At 39.8% G+C, this 18,074-nt stretch overlaps 1 protein-coding gene across 1 annotated transcript in view; it reads left to right on the top strand.

The window, feature by feature from the left end:
• Positions 1-6,599: 6,599 nt before the first annotated feature.
• The window catches only part of LOC124282291 (zinc finger RNA-binding protein-like), a 33,208-nt gene continuing 21,733 nt past the window's right edge, over positions 6,600-18,074 (top strand). The window contains 9 exon segments of the mRNA XM_046718244.1: positions 6,600-6,757; positions 8,723-8,933; positions 9,802-9,889; positions 10,764-10,949; positions 12,287-12,340; positions 13,063-13,247; positions 14,517-14,690; positions 15,207-15,429; positions 15,813-15,917. Of these exon segments, the coding sequence (XP_046574200.1) occupies positions 8,730-8,933; positions 9,802-9,889; positions 10,764-10,949; positions 12,287-12,340; positions 13,063-13,247; positions 14,517-14,690; positions 15,207-15,429; positions 15,813-15,917 (1,219 nt within the window). The 5' untranslated portion in view covers positions 6,600-6,757; positions 8,723-8,729.

The raw sequence follows: 18,074 nt of genomic DNA, 5'->3' as shown, positions 1-18,074 counted from the left end.
GTTGTGGGCCTGCGTAGTGGTTAAAGCGTTGGCTCGTCACGGCCAAGACCCGGATTCGATGCCCAAGATGGGTAGAATTTTTTATACGCCGTTTTATGAATGAATGTTACAGATGAATGTTTCTGAAGACGGCATAAAATCCACTTCTAGTCTGGCATAATGGGTACTCTGTGATTGTGCTTCACCAGCCTGGTTTCCTGGCTAGGCTACGCTTGCGCCACACCAGACCGGTTTCCTGGGCAAGGAATCAGGCTGGGTTAAGTAGATAGCGTGTTGGTCATTGGCGGATCCAAGTGTGTCACGTGTTTTTTATTTATTTATTTTATTAATTTTTTATTTATTTATTATTATTATTTTTTTTTGGGGAGAGAAAGAGGAGGAGTGTGAGATTCACCCCCCATTTGCAAATGACTAAAGACCACATTGAAGTTAATGTCACGTTTGCATTGGCGGAGCGGAAATTCCTGGATCCGCCTTTGTTGGTTTTTGCCGTCGAATACCATCTGCACATGGGTAGAAGATGGTTCTTTCATTTCATTCTTTTAGCTGCATACATCGTCCTGCGATAGCCAGCTTATACATATGTCGCGATAATGGCTTCGCACATTTATTCACAGAAACTAAATACCAGTTTCCGGTCATAATATTTACGTTGTGCATTTTGAGTATAAACAGATGTATTTAGGGATCACTTTTTAAAACTGCAATACACATACATCCTCACAAACTGTTTGTGGAACGGTTTTATAGAAGACTAGAATTGTAAAGTTTGGGTTTCAAGTTCCGGGCATGTAACGAGCGCAATATGACCTTTAACAAATCTCGGTATGTCCGGAATGTCTGACCACGTGTTCATTACCATGATTACAGGAATAATGCTTGCTGCGTTATAACCGATACTGACCACCGTGCCAGTCATGTTGAAACTGTTGATATATCCATTACCAACACATCTCGACTGTGTTGTATGCATGTGTTTACCCCGACACGGTATTATGTAATTGGGCGGGGCTCTAACGCCGGAAATATTTATCAGGGGATTGTAAAACTAAATTGGTCGAGATTAACAGCCCAAGTTTTAAAGAGCCAGTACCCTCCACTGCTGTTGTGAAAACAAAATGTGCGAATTCATCAATAGACATATACGTTTTACATTTGTAATAAGATTATCATTTGGATGTGATAATCATTCGTGTATACGGGCGGTGGGGTAGCCCAGTGGTTAAAGCGTTCGCTCGTCACACCGAAGACCCGGGTTCGATTCCCCACATGGGTACAATGTGTGAAGCCCATTCCTGGTGTCCCCTGCCGTGATATTGCTGGAATACTGCTAAAAGCGGCGTAAAACCAAACTCACTCATTCGTGAAGACAGTGCATAGTTGTCAAGAGGGTCACAGGCAGTATCAGCACTCTTCTGCAAATTTTCATTGATAGGAACGTCATAAGGATTCCTCCAATGATACCGGGTGGAATGCTGTTTCCAATATGAATGTCTGAACTGACAAAGTACAGAGATGGTTTCCCCTGTCCTGGGACAACGCTTCAGTATAATATTTTGTGACGTGAGACGGTAGATAATTTTATAATGATAAAATGGAGATTGGCTTGCGAGTAGTGTGGTGTGTCGACATTTTCCATACCTCATGAAGAATGTTATGTTGTAGGAATGAAGGATGGGATGTCGTAGGCGAATAGATTGCATCCATACACATTTACTTCAGAAGCAATGACTTGGAAGGTGAATGTAACTGTCACAGATCATATCATTAAACCAATCTGTCTGATGAGAATTCAAGCATACTTCTGGGAACGTCCTGAGAAAAAAAACGTTCTTCATGAGAAAGACAACATTTGTTTGTTATTTAACGCCGCACTCAGCAATATTCAAGCTATATTCCGGCGGGGGATTGACTTCATGTTACCTGACGTGGTGTATTTGCTACTAACTTTAATAGAAGTTACTTTACGCTGTGGAGTGTATTATATACTTTATTTTATTATTCACATTTCAGATTAGTGTTGTAGCAAGACAAAACTAGCAAGCTTGTGTACTTGCGGAGATGTACATATACAGAAGAATAAACTTGTCACATGGAATTCATTTTTTGTTAATTGTGTAGTGGCATAATGTAGAGTTACGTCCCTTTGTCTGACAGGATGCTACGATCGTGTGTTCGATTTCCAGATTCGTTCTGATTATGATTCTTTGCATGTCAGTAACGATTCATAGACTTCTCCAAAGTGGTAAACAATTGATGACGAGTGTGACCTACTTTACTTCGGGTTTTCGCATTACACTGACACCCAGTTGATATGACTGATTTGATGTTCAACCATCCTGTATGACGGTGGATTAGCCTAGTGGTTAAAACGTCGTTCGCTCATCGATTCCCCACATGGGTACAATGTGTGAAGCCCATTTCTGGTGTCCCCCGCCGTGATATTGCCGGAATATTGCTAAAAGCGGCGTAAAACTAAACTCATTCACTCACTCAACCATCCTGTATGATTGGTTTCTTAGAGCTTACCGCATCTCTTGCGACCTAAAAACTTGGAACAGGATGCAGAGTACGAGTAGTGCTGGATAACTTTAAAACAAGCCGCGAGATTCCATGTTATGTCGCAAAATAAATATTAAGAAAGGTATTTTGATTTTGTCTTACAAGTCACAGTGTGACATGTTCCCAAAACACCACACAATAACCTTTACATCGCTGTGAATGGAATATCATGACAATCGTGATTTGGTTGAATCGCACATGCTACAAGTTGTTACTGTACAAGTCGCACCGTGAAAAGCACATTGATGCGCCAACAGTATAAAACACAGATTGGTAGCGGTTTACCTGTTAAAGGAACACATGAAAATGTCAGGTTTATCAGCAGCAGAGCGAGAACGAGCAGATGGGGGACTTCGAACAGCCGTATTACCAGAAGGTCCGGCTGGACAAGGCAAGCCATCATCTTTCGAATCAGACCTTAAGCGATAGCTGAATTTCTAGTGAATGAGTATGGTTTTACGTCGCTTTTAGCAATATTCCTGGGCAATATTCTAGCAATGTCACGGCGGGGGACTCGAGAAATGGGCTTCACACATTGTACCCATTTGGCGATTCGAACCCGGGTCTTCGGTGTGACGAGCGAAGGCTTTGAACATTAGGATACCCCACCGCCCCAGCTGAATTGCTAGATTTTTGTTGTGCGGGCGCGATAATTTGCCGAAAATCGACAAACAAGCAAAGGGATTACCTGTCACTAACTTCCAATTTTGCTAAAGTTATCTCTATCCACACCATAATGCCTGATCGGGGGTGAGTATTCAGCGACCACGGTGCAGTGAGATTTGGGGAATACGCGTCCTCTAGTACCGAGCTTCTGTGTGGGATGAATGAAGTGTAATTAACGTTGTATTGCCAACGGTATATCAGCTTCAAATAACCTTCAACGGTCCCGTGTATATAGGTAAAGACATGCCCTGTGTGAGATTCAGAGTTAGAACAGGATTCCAGGAGCTACCTGCGCTTGTGGGATCGACTCCCCACATGTATAGTTACAAAGTGTGAAGCCCATTTCCGGTGTCCCCCTCCGTGATATTGTGGAAATATTGCCAAAAGCGGCGTAAAACCATACTCACTCACTCACCTGCATGCGCTTGGTGGTCAGATGCGGTGACTTGTTGACTGGTCCCATCATATCCCGGCGGTATGGGATGTTTACCATATAATCACTGGTTTATGCGGCCCTTCCTCGGCTTTGTAGAATAATGAGTTAAACAACAAAGAAACTGAACGAAGGTAAACACACATATACAGATCAACAGAGGCAACTTGCAAATTGGACAAAAGGCGAGTGAGTGGATTGGTGCTATTTGTTGGTGGAAACTGGGATTATAGCTAAAAGAATCAATTGTAAAAAAAAATGCTTGAACAAAAAAAATTCTGCTTCTGTCTGGAGAACAAATAAACCCCCAGAATTTCTGCCACGAAAACACGTTGTTACATGGTTTGGTGGGTTTCTTGTTTGTTATTGTCAAACATATGTTGGCTCAGAAAAAAACATATCTGGTTGTAGCTGAAAAAATACACTGCCCGACCCAAACCCCCAACCCTATCACACACGCGTGTGCGAGGGGATTTTCCATTATTTCGGGTGTGTCTTAACGCCAAACGAAAAGCATAAAATTATAAATTGATTGCTTTTATGTTAGGAGCACAAATCATTTGAGCATCCTTGTTTATAAAGTCGAGGTTATATGCAAGAACGTATAGTGATGTTCCCATTTCCACATTGGGGTGCGTACGCGGTGGTCAAATTTGGATCTTTATTACTTGTGTTGTTATACCGAGACAGTGCTGGATTTCGATCAACACTGCATGGGTGCATTTGGCACAAAATCGTAAACAGTCTTCATTGTAATATTGGCTGGGATATTGACGAGTATAGCGGAAAACAACATTCACTCGCATATTTTGTTCATCAGCTCACATACATCATTCACATTGTACATGCTTCTCCATAAGATTCATCATCATCATCATCCCTCTCCCGCCATAAATTATGAACGGTCTCTGATCTCGGTACAATCGCATTTAGAATGTGTCCTTCTTACCCCTCTAATATCTACCGATGTTTTTCACAACTAAACTCTGTCAAAAAAGAAACGCAACCCCTGTCCTCAGATATGAAAAATTCGTTTGAATGAAGTTATTGCTTCCAAACTAAATTTTATTCGAATGTATTGAAATGATACACGTAATTAATGAAGATTACCATCCAAACAACTGCATTTGTACGCATAAGTGTATTTTATTGCTTATTCCGTCACAACGCATGAAATGACCCTCATGGTGACTTCGCACAAAAAAAACACATGCAAATCATGAAAATGGCAGTTAATGTAGGGTGTATAAAAGCCCATGTGGTTCCGTATTATATTCATTCATTTGTCGCCGAAAAGCTGTGTTAAAAATGCCACGATTGAGTGCTGCCGACCGAAATATCGCCATTGGTCGTGTTCAAGCCGGAGAAAGTTTTGGAACTGTTGCACGGCACCTAAATGTTCACAAAACAACGATATCCCGACTTTGGAGCCGCTACAACAACTTCAATTTGACCAACGATCGCCCGAGAAGTGGAAGGCCAAGAATCACGACCCCCCTTCAAGATCGGTACATCCGGGTCCATCACCTGCGTAATCGGCATGCCCTACCAACCGTGACTGCCACACAAATACCAGGTTTGAGGAGAGTGTCAGCTCAAACGATTAGGAACCGTCTGAAAGAAGCGGGTTTACGTGCCTGTAGCCCAGTTGTTGGACCTGTACTACGCCCCCTACATCGACGCCGACGACTCAGGTGGTGCAACAACGTAAGGATACGGACTTTACAAAACTGGAGGCGAATCTGGGTTTCTGATGAATCACGTTTTCTTTTGCAACGTCACGACGGAAGACAGCGTCTGTATAGGAGACGTCATAAACGTTTTGCGCCCATCTGCGTCCGACAGGTGGACAGATTTGGCGGAGAAAGCGTCATGGTTTGGGGAACCATCTCATACAACCAGAAATCAGACTTGGTGATCGTTCCAGGGAACCTGACAGCCCAACGTTACATCAACCACGTGTTAGAGCTTCACCTTCTCCCGATTATTGACCAACAGACACAGATTTTTCAACGGACAACGCCCGGCCTCATACTGCACGTGCAACAATGAACTTTCTGCAGAATTCCAACGTCAATGTCTTGCCATGACCCTCTAAATCACCAGACCTCAACCCTATTGAACACCTGTGGGATACTCTGGATCGACGCGTACGTCAACGTCAGCCGCCGCCACAGACGCTGCAACAGCTCGCCGTTGCACTGCAGGAGGAGTGGAGAGCCATTCCCCAGGAAAGAATCCGGCGTCTTATCCGTTCTTGTCCAAGGAGATGCCGTGCAGTGATTGCAGCGCGTGGTGCTCATACGAGATACTGAGAAAGACGCCCCCCTGGTGACAAACTGGTGTCTGTGCGATGACTTTTGAAATGACAATTTTAAACATGCCCATCTGGGTTATTATTCTGCCAAATTTCAGACTTCTGTCTTAAATAATAAAAATGCCGTGTCGTCCTAAAACTTCAGATCAAAATCTCTAAAATACAGGGGTTGCGTTTCTTTTTTGACAGAGTTTATTATCTGATACAAATGACAAAATTTACAGTATTCAGTTTGGATTGACATTTTAAACTTTCTGGCGCAATAGGGAAAGAATTTGACCCACCTAGTACAAGGTGAAACTGATCAACTGACACCACGGTGTAATTTGAGAATCTCAAGTCTTTGGCATTAAATATTGATAAATGCTTCGCAGATGCAGACGATGACCTTGTTGGTGGCCAACATTTAACATTCAGGAGAATATCGGGATTGACACATCTGTATTTTACCATGTGTACATTTCTGGTGAAATTGTTGTTAAAATGCAATTATATATTTGGGTCAAATCGTTGATTGCTTCTGACATCACATTTATAAATATAAAACAAATACCAGTTTTTGTTCCAGGTTGGCGGTGAGTATTTACGATCTCCATACAGCGGTGAAGGAGTCGCCATTGGACATGTTATTAGTAGCCTAGCAAGGAAGCGAGTACGTAACTACATCACGTGACCTTTGCACACGGCTCCAGCTCTCTAACATTTTTGTTGAAACGTGTGCGGAAGAAACTCGACGGATATTAACACTGATAAACAAAGGATTTCAACAATCCCCAGCGGTGCGTATTGTTTTAGTGTAGTTTATACACTATTTTAATGCTATGCATCTTTTCGATTTACTACAATATGTAGTAGCCGTGACTGAGAATAAACATAGAGACGATCAGCATGCATTATGAAACCCGAGTAACATGTGCTTTGCCCACCTCTGTCGTGTTTCCTAGTAGTTTCTCTTTGTAAAGTGAGAGTTATTAGTCTGAGATGAATATTGCAAATCGTCGTGCAAGCAAGTAGGGTACGTTTTGATGGAAATTCGTAAACACGCTGCCAAGGAAAATGGCGGATGCACGCCGGATAAAATGGCAAGTCACGTGACTCAGTGCGTGCTTTGTTGTTATTGCAGGCTAGACTAGTGTTGATTGGTAATGTTACAAACCTATTTTCAACAAAGGTCGTTGCCCTGATTTTCTGCGGAAATATACTGCATCATACTTCAGATCATGTACAATGCCTGATTAGTACAGTAACTCTAAGTAAGTTCACTTGACCTCGGTTAATAACAAATGATCTCGTGGTTTGGAAACGATTGATTATGTGGCTGGAGATTTGAATGCTTGCCCATTTGAAGAAAATTGTTTTTCGATCATGTTGACATGTGTATTCGGAAATGGTTATGACACTTCTCATTTTCGAAGGTATCGTTGTGTGAAAAAGCAACTGATAATCATTTTATGCTAACTTAAGCCATCTTTCTGTGTACTTAAAATCATGCAACTTAATAAGCCTTGTTTGTATCCATCTAATACACAAACGATTGTAAATGTTTCCTCATAGATTTCATAACTTATTCTTTTAACCAGTTAATTGAAAAATTTGAAGGGTAACCACTTGTTAATTTCAGTGATCGTGTTGATATGTCTAAAGTTCCCTCACACTGCGAAAATATGAAGTCACTACACAAAATTCAATAACAATGAATACAGTCTGTCTTATAATACTTGCTTGGACCTGGGCAAGAAAAGGTCATGATGCAGGGTTTCGAGAATGTAAAATTAGGCATGTCCTTGTTATAGTTAAGAATTAAAGGGGTTCCTCCAAATTCACTAGATTAAAATACATTGTACCATAATTCAACATTGATAGAATGTAGGAAAGAAAGTCGCATGAAAAAGGTCACAATACAATAATTATATAATATATATACTAGTAATATAATATATACTAGTGGGTTGTAAAATGTATCAATTGTTATAACAGCTTCTGTTTCTGACATGAAAGATGCTAGTTTAAAGTAATAAACATTCATTTCACAGACATACTATTCAAAAAGGTATAAGTTACAACTACATAGTTAAAGGATGTTTCTACATAAATATTAGCCTAAGGCAATAAGGATACAACTCTCAGACACACCTTTCCGTAAGATGAAAGCTATGAATAAATTTAGACGGTTTAATAAACTGCTTTGATAAAGTAAAAATGTCATCACCTATATTAGAATAACATTGTGCAAACACTTCCTCTGTGAGAAACTGTGATTAGTAACTGTGATCCATGATTGATCCTCTGTTGATCCAACTTTGATCCTGCGATTTATGATTGATTCTGTGATTGATCCTGCGATTAATGATCATAATTAAACAGATAACAAAACAGTTATTGTGACTTTTTATCCGTGACCTTTTTTCCTGTGACTTTCTTTCCGATCACTCATTGATATACCAGATGCATATAAATGGTTCTAGGCCTTCAGTTCATGGTTTCCTTGCTACATCATATAAAAAAGTAATACTAAACATAAAGAACATATTGAAGGCATAATCATATCTTAGCATACAATATGCCTTTGGCCTGTGTTATTTACCTTATCGTGTGAAGTGTATGATGTATTGATAGCCGTGGCTTTAGTAGGTAATTGATATTGGTGTATGTCAAACCATGGTAGTGTGGTATTTTTAGAGATTTTGTTAAACTAAAACAAGATACTATGTAGTGTATATTCATGTTTCCTTATTATATTTCAGAAGGAGGATGGCTCATTTTGTCTACCCAGTAGCTAATGCAGCCCAGCCGGCCACTGCTTACCCCACAGCTCAAACTGCATATGTAGCAGCAGCACCACAGGCTGCCTACGCAACTGCAGCTCCCCGAGCTGCACAGGCCTACGAGAGCTACCAAGCAGCTCATGCAGCACCTCAGTATGCCTACACAACACGCACACAAGTGGCAGTCACGGTAAGTTGACCAAACTTCATCATGTTTTAATATTTTGTTGGAATAGGTTTCAGCAACCCATGCTTGGCATAAGATGCGACTAACGGGATCGGGTGGTCAGGCCAAGCCACTTGGTTGACATCGTCATCGTATACTAATTGCATAGATCGATGCTCATGCTATCACTACTGATTGGCAGGTCCAGACCCAGTTATTTACAGACAGCCACCATATAGCGGGAATATTAATATTGCTGAGTGTGTCATTCTCTCTCTCTCTCACACACACACACACACTAAAATAAAAAAAATAAAATAAAATTAAAAGGTTTCAGGATGGTGCTGACAATGTGTTAGAAATAAAGGTAATTATGTCATTCTTTGTTATAGTAGTGTTTCCTTAATCATGTTAATCTATAATTACTTATTGTAAGAGATAAAACAACATTAAACAGCACATGGTTAGAGAGATTGAGAAAAGTTGGCAAATGCGCCTGTCATGAGCAGCAAAGCATTTGAACCTTGATCTCGATTGTGTTATCATGGTGGTTGTAGCTTGGGGTTATTATTTAGCTCATAACAATGATTCTTGTGGCTTTTATGTTTAAGTTCAAACACTTGTAGATGATTTGTATTGAAATGTGTTTTGTGAATATTGTTTTGTTAGTCATGAATATTCCAGCTATTTTGGGAAGGCCATGCCTCGATGTATTATTCATTATGGGTCTAGACTTGGCCTTGCAGCACACCAGGATAGACTGGAATATTGAGATACATAGTGTTGAAGAATATTCCCCTCACAATAGGATATTGTCACACACTCCAGCAACATCAGACAAGAGCTTGAAGAAATCAGTAGATAAATGTTATGTTTGAACAATTTGTTGTAGCCTGCAGTGACGTATGATCAAACCAAAGCTTACTACCAACCAGCGAAAGCTACTGCATACACAGCAGCGGAAACACACTATCAAGCAGGTATTGTGCCATATTATGTCTGATAGTGATAAGTGATTCCTCGTGTAGCTGTGTAACAATACAGTGGCAATCAGTATCTTCAGGCTGCAAGTCTCTGCACACCTTCCTGTAGTCGATTACATTGCCAGTGACAGTTTGGGTCCTGTTATGTAGCTTTGTTGGGGAATAGTTTTCATGTTTGGCTTTTATAGTTTGGAGTGACATGTTAGGAAAAATAAGAAATTCCTTGAAGAAAGTCTTGTAGTGCGAGAAGTTTGTTGTAGAACATGTAGATACAGTTAACATTTTCAGAGCAGTCTTGTGACAGAAGACTGTCCAAAATAGCTGCAAGATAGTTAAATTGTGGTTTGGTTAAAGGTTTTGAAATATTATGACAGACTAGGTACTTATAGTTTATAGCTGATTTCTTGTGGAAACTTCTCAATTGTTCAAAATGAGAAAATGGTCTCCTGTTTGTTTAAATGAGTACTTCAACTTTAAATTGAAAAATCAAATTCATATCTAACAAATCAGGGCTGCAAAATCAGAGTTGCCTCCACCCACCATCACCTTGCAGAATGGTTCACTTGTAACTTGGCTTTTTCATGTTTGATACATTCAAATAAAACAAATCCTGGAAATAAAACTGCAATTAATATTTTTAGACTTTTTGACACAGAAGACAAAAGTGATGCATTTGATGAAATACTGAAAGAGCCTGAGGTTGTCTTGTGTCAAGTGTTTTGATTGTGGGCCATGTGTTACTGAAAGTCGTCTGTTTTGTTACACTTCTACCGCATGCCGTTCAGTTCCATGTTCAGTGTTGTGTGTTAGTCAATCAGTAAAGTTTTCATCAGTAATAAACAATAACACACAAGAGTCGTTCCCTCCAAAGCCAAACCGGCCTACAGTACGAGTTCCTCCTACAACACAGCTCAAAGACAACTTGCCCAACCCAAGGCACAGCCTGCAGTACAGGTGACGACAACAGCATATGTGTACCCAGCCACAACATCGCCTGCGGTGACAACATACTCCCAGGCAAGCTATGCGCCAACCACAACACAGTCCTCGTTTTCAGGTATGTTTATCCTCATTTTCAAATAGGTACATATGTAAATATCTTCAAAACCATGTGTCATAATCATCAGTTAACAATTTCTATTCATATTATGTCATCAGTTTAGCCAAACATGTCTCATTATCTTCTGCAAAGCGTTTTGCGAGGGGTATTAAAATGCACTCTGTCCGTGCGTCCGTGCACATTTGTCTTTTCCGGAGCATAACTCTAAAACTGTTCAATGTTTCTTCAGCAAACTTGGCACATAGAAAGATCTGGTGGTCTACTGGTGCCTTTTGGGGATTTTGTATTTCTGAATAAAATATTTTTTGCGTTTCCATGGCAACAAGATTGACTTTGACTGAAATTGGTGGTAGTGCTCTTTTCCGGAGCAGAACTTAAAAACTGTTCACTGTTTCATCACCAAATTTCATACATAGGTAGGTGTAGTGGTGAACTGGTGCCTTTTGGTAGTTTTGGATTTCTGAATAAAATGATTTTTTTTTTGCGTTTCCATGGCAACAAGTTTGACTTAGCCTGAATTGGTTGTAGTATTCTTTTCCGGAGCAGAACTCTAAAACTGTTCAATGTTTCGTTTCTATAGCAAATTTGACACATAGAAAGATCTGGTGGTCCACTGGTGCCTTTTGGGGATTTTGGGTTTCTGAATAAAATAGTTCTTGCGTTTCCATGGCAACAAGTTTGACTTTGACTGAAATTGGTGGTAGTGCTCTTTTCCGGAGTATAACTTAAATACTGTTCACTGTTTCACTGTTTCATCACGAAATTTCATACATAGGTAGCTCTAGTGGTGAACTGGTGCCTATTGGTAGTTTTGGATTTCTGAATAAAATGATTATTTTTTTTAGTTTCCATGGCAACAATTTTGGCTTCAACTGAATTTGGTGGTAGTGCTCCTTTCTGGAGCAGAACTTTGAAACCTTTCAGTACTCTCCAAAACATTTGACATAGTAACTCATATAGACATATTCATGAAGAGTATTTTGTCATTGCGGGTGATATTGATGACTTTGTCTTCTTGTTTTGACCTTGGGGTGGGGTAGTCTAGTGGTTAAAGCGTTGGCTCGTCATGCTGAAGACCCGGGTTCGAATCCCCACATGGGTACAATGAGTGAAGCCCATTTCTGGTGTCCCCTGCCGTGATATTGCTGGAATATTGCTAAAAGCGGCGTAAAACCAAACTCAGTCAGTCAGTGTTTTGACCTTATATCCATTTGCTTTTTGTCTTTTCAGTTTTGGATGTTTAATGTTGACTGTATTAAGAGGGAAGGCAACTTCTGTCGAAATGTGACACTACCCATGCTGTGATTTAATCCTTTGGCAATTTTTGTTTTCAGGGATTAATGGTAACAGCAGTGCACAAACTTGGAACAAGTACAGTATCTCTCCAGGCAAGTGTTTTGAGCAAAGTACTTGTCTGGTTTGACAAATACAATATCCTAAAGTAAATGATAATTCCATACCATGTTGTTTTCTTTGTCTTGAATTGATGGAAAGATCAAGTAATGTTTGACATAATGTGCTTTCACAGTATCATTTCATTCACATGTGTTCATGTGTTAGAATACAGTATTTTACCTGGCTAAGTGTATGTAGGGGCCTGTGACAATAAGTTTGGTTAAGCATAGTTCAGCTCAGCAGTAAACACTGTCAGGAACACATTTGATGAAATATGATTGACACATTTTATGATATTAGAATATGATTTGTTACTGGTGGTCAAAATGGTTGAGAACTGTATTTTGTTAGTGTAGAAATGTGTATGATTGAACCTGTTAATTGGTCATAGTAAGCTAGAACATAGAAGGAATTAGACTAATAAATACGAAACTGGTATGCTTGACACAGGCAAACATGTTTTGTTTAGATATTTATCAAATAGTAAATAGGGAATCGAACAGACAAGCTCTGGATCCAATACTATGTTTGTCAATAATTCTCAGACACATTTTGTGTTTGTAAATTTAATAATATTACGGTCAAATGGCGATATGTTGATAATACCTTGTTTTATTTCCATTGTAAGATAGTTTGTAGCACCCTGTGTGGTAGCTGACCTTGTTTTGGCGTAGAGGCTTAAGTATTTGTTGAGTTATGGTGATATTGACTGCAGGCTATGATGCTGCTCTGTACACAGCGGCCACCTCATACTACCAGCAGCAGCAAGCAGTGAAGACAGCTGGGACCTGGGCGGTCAAGAAACCTGGTGTGCCATTCAAACCCCGGCCCAAGGGGCCGCCCAAACAACCTCAGCTTCACTACTGTGATGTCTGCAAGATCAGCTGTGCTGGCCCTCAGGTAGTAGCAGATCCACAATCCTCGGGTCAGGCGGCTTATGTGTGCTTAATAGTTTTGAAATATATGCTCTTTAATTGATGTTGAATTTCTGATCTATTTAGAATATGTTGTTTTGATTTGAAAGATCTTGTGACATGCTGCTCATTTTGCTTTTGATGTGGACACTTTTTTGATTGACATTTCACACTTGTTTTATGGATGGTTTGTTTTAGCAAGTACATGGTGTTGTTTTGAAACATCTCTCTTTTTAAGCGCAGCTCAACCAGTGGTACAAGTGAACTTGGCTGCATGGTCTGCCTGTTGCTTTACTGTTGAAGTGTTGTGATTCTCTGATGGGAAACATTAAACACAGACCTTGTGAATGTGTTCAAAGTTACAAAGCATTTCTGATTATGCTCCTATGATTTGATGAGTTATGTGTTCCTTCTGCCAATATAAGTTAGGTCTGAAATTCTATGGTCATGTGTAATATCATTGATGTATGAAAGATGAGTGAAGTAATTGGAACAATGAGTTATTTAGTACAGAGGAGGTTCTGTCCTTTTGAAACTTTGGCGGATAGTGGTGTAGTCTAGTGTTAAAGCATTTGCTTTCGATGCCGAAGACCTGAGTTCGATATTCCCCAGATAGTTACAGTGTGTGAATCCCATTTATGGTGTCCCTCCCTAAATGGAGTATTGTTGAAAGTGGCATAAAACCATACTAACTTCTTCTGAAGTTGGAGGTGTTCATCAATCTGGTTTGAAATCTTTCACCAGCCATATGTATATTTTCCAACATAATGTTATTCAGAACAGACCTTCAGTGTTTCATGTTTGTTACAAGAGCTGAGTTTGTGTTACTGATTGGAATCATTTGCCCATTGATACAGACCTTTTAAACACCTGTTTGTATGACCCAGATTTGTCTATCTACAAGCCACAGTGAACAATGGGTGTAGATACAGGGCCAGATATTGAGTATTGCGATATGTTTGATACAAGAAGGACTACCTTTTGATACATGTTTGTACACATTCTTGAATCAAAACCATACAAAAGTAAAGCAGAATTTAATGAATCGACACAGTTGAAACAGTTTGAAAAACAATGATAAAACAACTCAATAAATATTTGTTGTCATTACATGCTTTCGGACACATGTTCTGAGCTTTGCATTTCGATCACATAACAAAAAACATGATCAGATAAACATTTACCTTTGTAAAGTTGTCCTTCATCCGTGCTGCAATCTGTGTTGTGCCTCTAGCAAGTAGTGTTGTGTTATCAGACATACCGGGAACATCTAGAGGGTCAGAAGCACAAGAAGAAGGAGCAGGCCATGAAGGGAGGAGCGGCCCCAGCGGCACGAGGACACAACCAGCTGAGGTGTGAGCTATGTGACGTTACCTGCACAGGAACTGACGCATATGCAGCCCACATCAGAGGAGCAAAGCATCAAAAGGTAGGGTATTGTTTACTGCATTTTTACTCAGCAAGGGATTTCAGATTTTGGTCAACTATGGAGGTGGATGTAATTATTGAGCTGAGTAGTATATGCAGTGTTTGAAATGAAGTCTGAAAGTCTGTGTCCCTGTTTTAACTTAATGTTAAAGTTAGAGATTGAAGGTGTCCCTTGAAGGATGAAACTTTAGATCCCTTTTAACATTTTGAACATTGAACTATTTTTGCCCTTATGTTTCAAATTGACCTGTTTCTTTTGTCATAGATTGTCATTCTAAATGTCCACAAGATTCTTTCCATGTTCATAGTACAAATGGTCTTGAATATTCTGTTGACAATTTTTATACAAGTCAATGAGCTACTTGATTTTGTGGCAGTTTCATATCTTCAGTAGTGACAAAACAATACACGGAAGAGTGGTTCAGTGGATGATTTAGATGAATGGTTCATAGTTAAAATACAAGGAAGTGTTATCAGCGACAGTAACTTCTACATGCCTGCTTCATGTGGCCCCCAGGTGCTGAAGCTTCACACAAAGCTTGGCAAGCCCATTCCTTCAACTGATCCTGTGATAGTGTCCAACTCCCCAGCCACCACTACGACAGCCAAGTCCACTGGCAGTGCCGCTACTGTCACGTCCGCAGGGGGCAAGGCCATCGTTGGGAAGACAGTAGCTGCGGCAGCAGCAGCACAGCAACCAGCCAAGATAGTGCTGGCAGCGCCCAAAATTACGTTTGTTGGTGAGTTTGTGATGTCTGTTTCCACCAGATGAGGGGATACCGTCATGTTGGAAATCACAACAAATATTTATAATTAGACCCCAAGTTTGAAGAACGTCTTGAACTGAAGATTCTCCCTGATGGTATGTAGGTTTGTGTCATTATCCATGCTGCATGGCCGCATCAGCTTGGAGAACTAAGTGTTTCTGTCTCATAAGGGCTGACACTGTCTATCCATAAAATTGTGTATGTGGTGGGGTCTTTAACATGGTACATTCAACCTTGAAATATAAATTTACACAAGGGAAGAAGCAGATGTGAGATGAGAAAATAAATTTTGACCTACTTGTCCAGTTCCGCATTTATTTAGATGTGGGATACATGACCAACTACTGATATTTTAGGAGGCACACAGCTGAAGACAACAGGCGTTAAGGCAGAGGAGGTGAAGGTGGAAAGCATTAAGGTGGACCAGATACAAGCCTCATCCTCTGTAGCAGATTCTGATGGTGAGCTCACTGTATATACTTTGTTAGCATGGTTAGCAGAAGAACTCCCCAGTATCAACTGTGCTTGTAAAACAGTATGCCACCATTGTTCGCTCTCAGTTGCTGGTTTGCCCACGCTCGAGTCTTTTCATGCTGCTAAGATATTGTTGGAATCTTGCAGGAATATGGCAGACTTATTGTCTTATGATGAATAATAGTCAGTCTTTATTAGTTTGTTTGTTATCCCCCACAGTGCATTTAGTGCTAAGCGGGGGATATAGTATTAGGCTCCGTCCGTCCATACGAAATAGAATATCTTAAAGATCCGTTGACTAGATTCTTTTCATATTTAGTACCAAGGTTCATCACCGTATAAGCAAGGTTCCAGTCAGGTTTGGTGACCTTGACCATCATTTCAAGGTCACAAGGGGACTTTAACGTTTTACTCTTGTCAGCGATATATCTCAAGAATTTTCTTCATATTCAACACCAAGCTTTATCTAGGGAAGGTGCTGGGCCCAGTTGAGTTTGGTGACCTTCACATAATTTTCAAGATCATGGCGACACTTTGAAGATTTCAGCATGTTAACTAAAATGTTATGCTATCTTAAGAACCGTTCACTGGATTTTCTTCATATTCAACACCAAGCTTTATTTAGGGAAGGTGCAGGGCCCAGTCAATTTTTGTGACCTTCACTTAATTTTCAAGGCCGCAAAGACACTTTGAAGATTTCAGCATGTTAAATTGCATGTTAAGATAGTCAGCAAGATATCGCCAAAAAAGTTCACTGGATTTTTTTCATATTTGACACCAAGCTTCATTTAATAAAGGTGCAGGGCCCAGTCAATTTTGGTGACCTTCACACAATTTTCAAGGTCACTGCGACACTTTGAAGATTTCAGCATGTTAACCTCAATTCACTGGATTTTCTTCATAGACTTTCAAGACTTCCCTTGAATGTTTTTCAATAAGCAATTTCTTTAGTACCATTTTTGCATATTTCATACACTATGACATTCGTGTCAAGGTCAAAGTCAGACTTGAAAATATTTGTGTGTTTGAACAACTAAAGAGAAGCTATCAAGAGAGGTTGACTGGTCATGTTTTTGTTGACATTTAACCTCATCTTAAACTTTCATTACTTTTAAGTTTGATTTGATAATTTGCGGTGGGGGACTATGTCACCTTGGTGACAATGCTTGTTCTTTAACACCACACACAGCAATATTCCAGCAATATGGCAGCGGTCTGTAAATAATCGAGTCTGGGCCAGACAATTCGGTGATCAACAGCATAGGCATCGATCTATGCAATTGGGATACAATGACATATGTCAACTAAGTCAGTGAGTCTGACCAACCAATCCGGTTAGTCATCTATTACGACAAGCATGGGGTTGCTTAAGACCAATTGTAACCCAGATCAGTAACTCGACAGAGATCCTAATACTTCACAGGACATCTACTGTCAGTCTGTTCTGTATTATCTTCATGGTGTTCATTGTTGTGAAAAGATCAAGTTGGTTTATTGATAGTTCCTTATGCTGATAAGTTTCACATAGCCCAATTTAGAAACTTTTAGTTGGGTTTTAGTGTAATGTATTTGGCATGGTTCCTTTGAGAAATGTTATATTCAGAATCTTAAGGGCTTCTGTATTGAACTCTAAAACTGAAGTCAATTAACCCATTCAACACCGCAGGCCGAATAATCGGCCACAACGTTATGAGTCCCCAGACACCAGAGGCCGATTAATCAGCCAGGCAGAAGTCACGTCAAAATGAGACATAATTTTAGGAACCTACCAGACTTATGATTCTTATACTAAATCTATCACATTTCACAATGTTTGAAAACTCTTATTAAATTTCAATTGATCATATATTATAGGCAGAATTAAAATTATAAACTATTTTTCGCAATGTTATTGAAAACAAACATTCTCGGACACATGCTTCGACAGTATAACAATAACATTGTCAAAGAGCAAAGTAACGATGATTCGAGGAAATCATTACATAAATTGAATAAACTAATGAATAAAATCGACAACAGCATTCATAAAAGTTGTCAAACGTACATATAAAATTACTATTTCCATCTTTTTGTGCGATCATGTAATGTAAGTCAAGTCACTGACAAGTGACATCTCGGCTCTCACCGTCTCAATCTTCACGCTC

Source organism: Haliotis rubra, unplaced genomic scaffold (genome assembly GCF_003918875.1).
Source record: "Haliotis rubra isolate DU_JTF1 unplaced genomic scaffold, ASM391887v1 Scf298, whole genome shotgun sequence".
Taxonomy (NCBI): domain Eukaryota; kingdom Metazoa; phylum Mollusca; class Gastropoda; order Lepetellida; family Haliotidae; genus Haliotis; species Haliotis rubra.
This window is presented reverse-complemented; position numbering and strand designations above follow the sequence as displayed.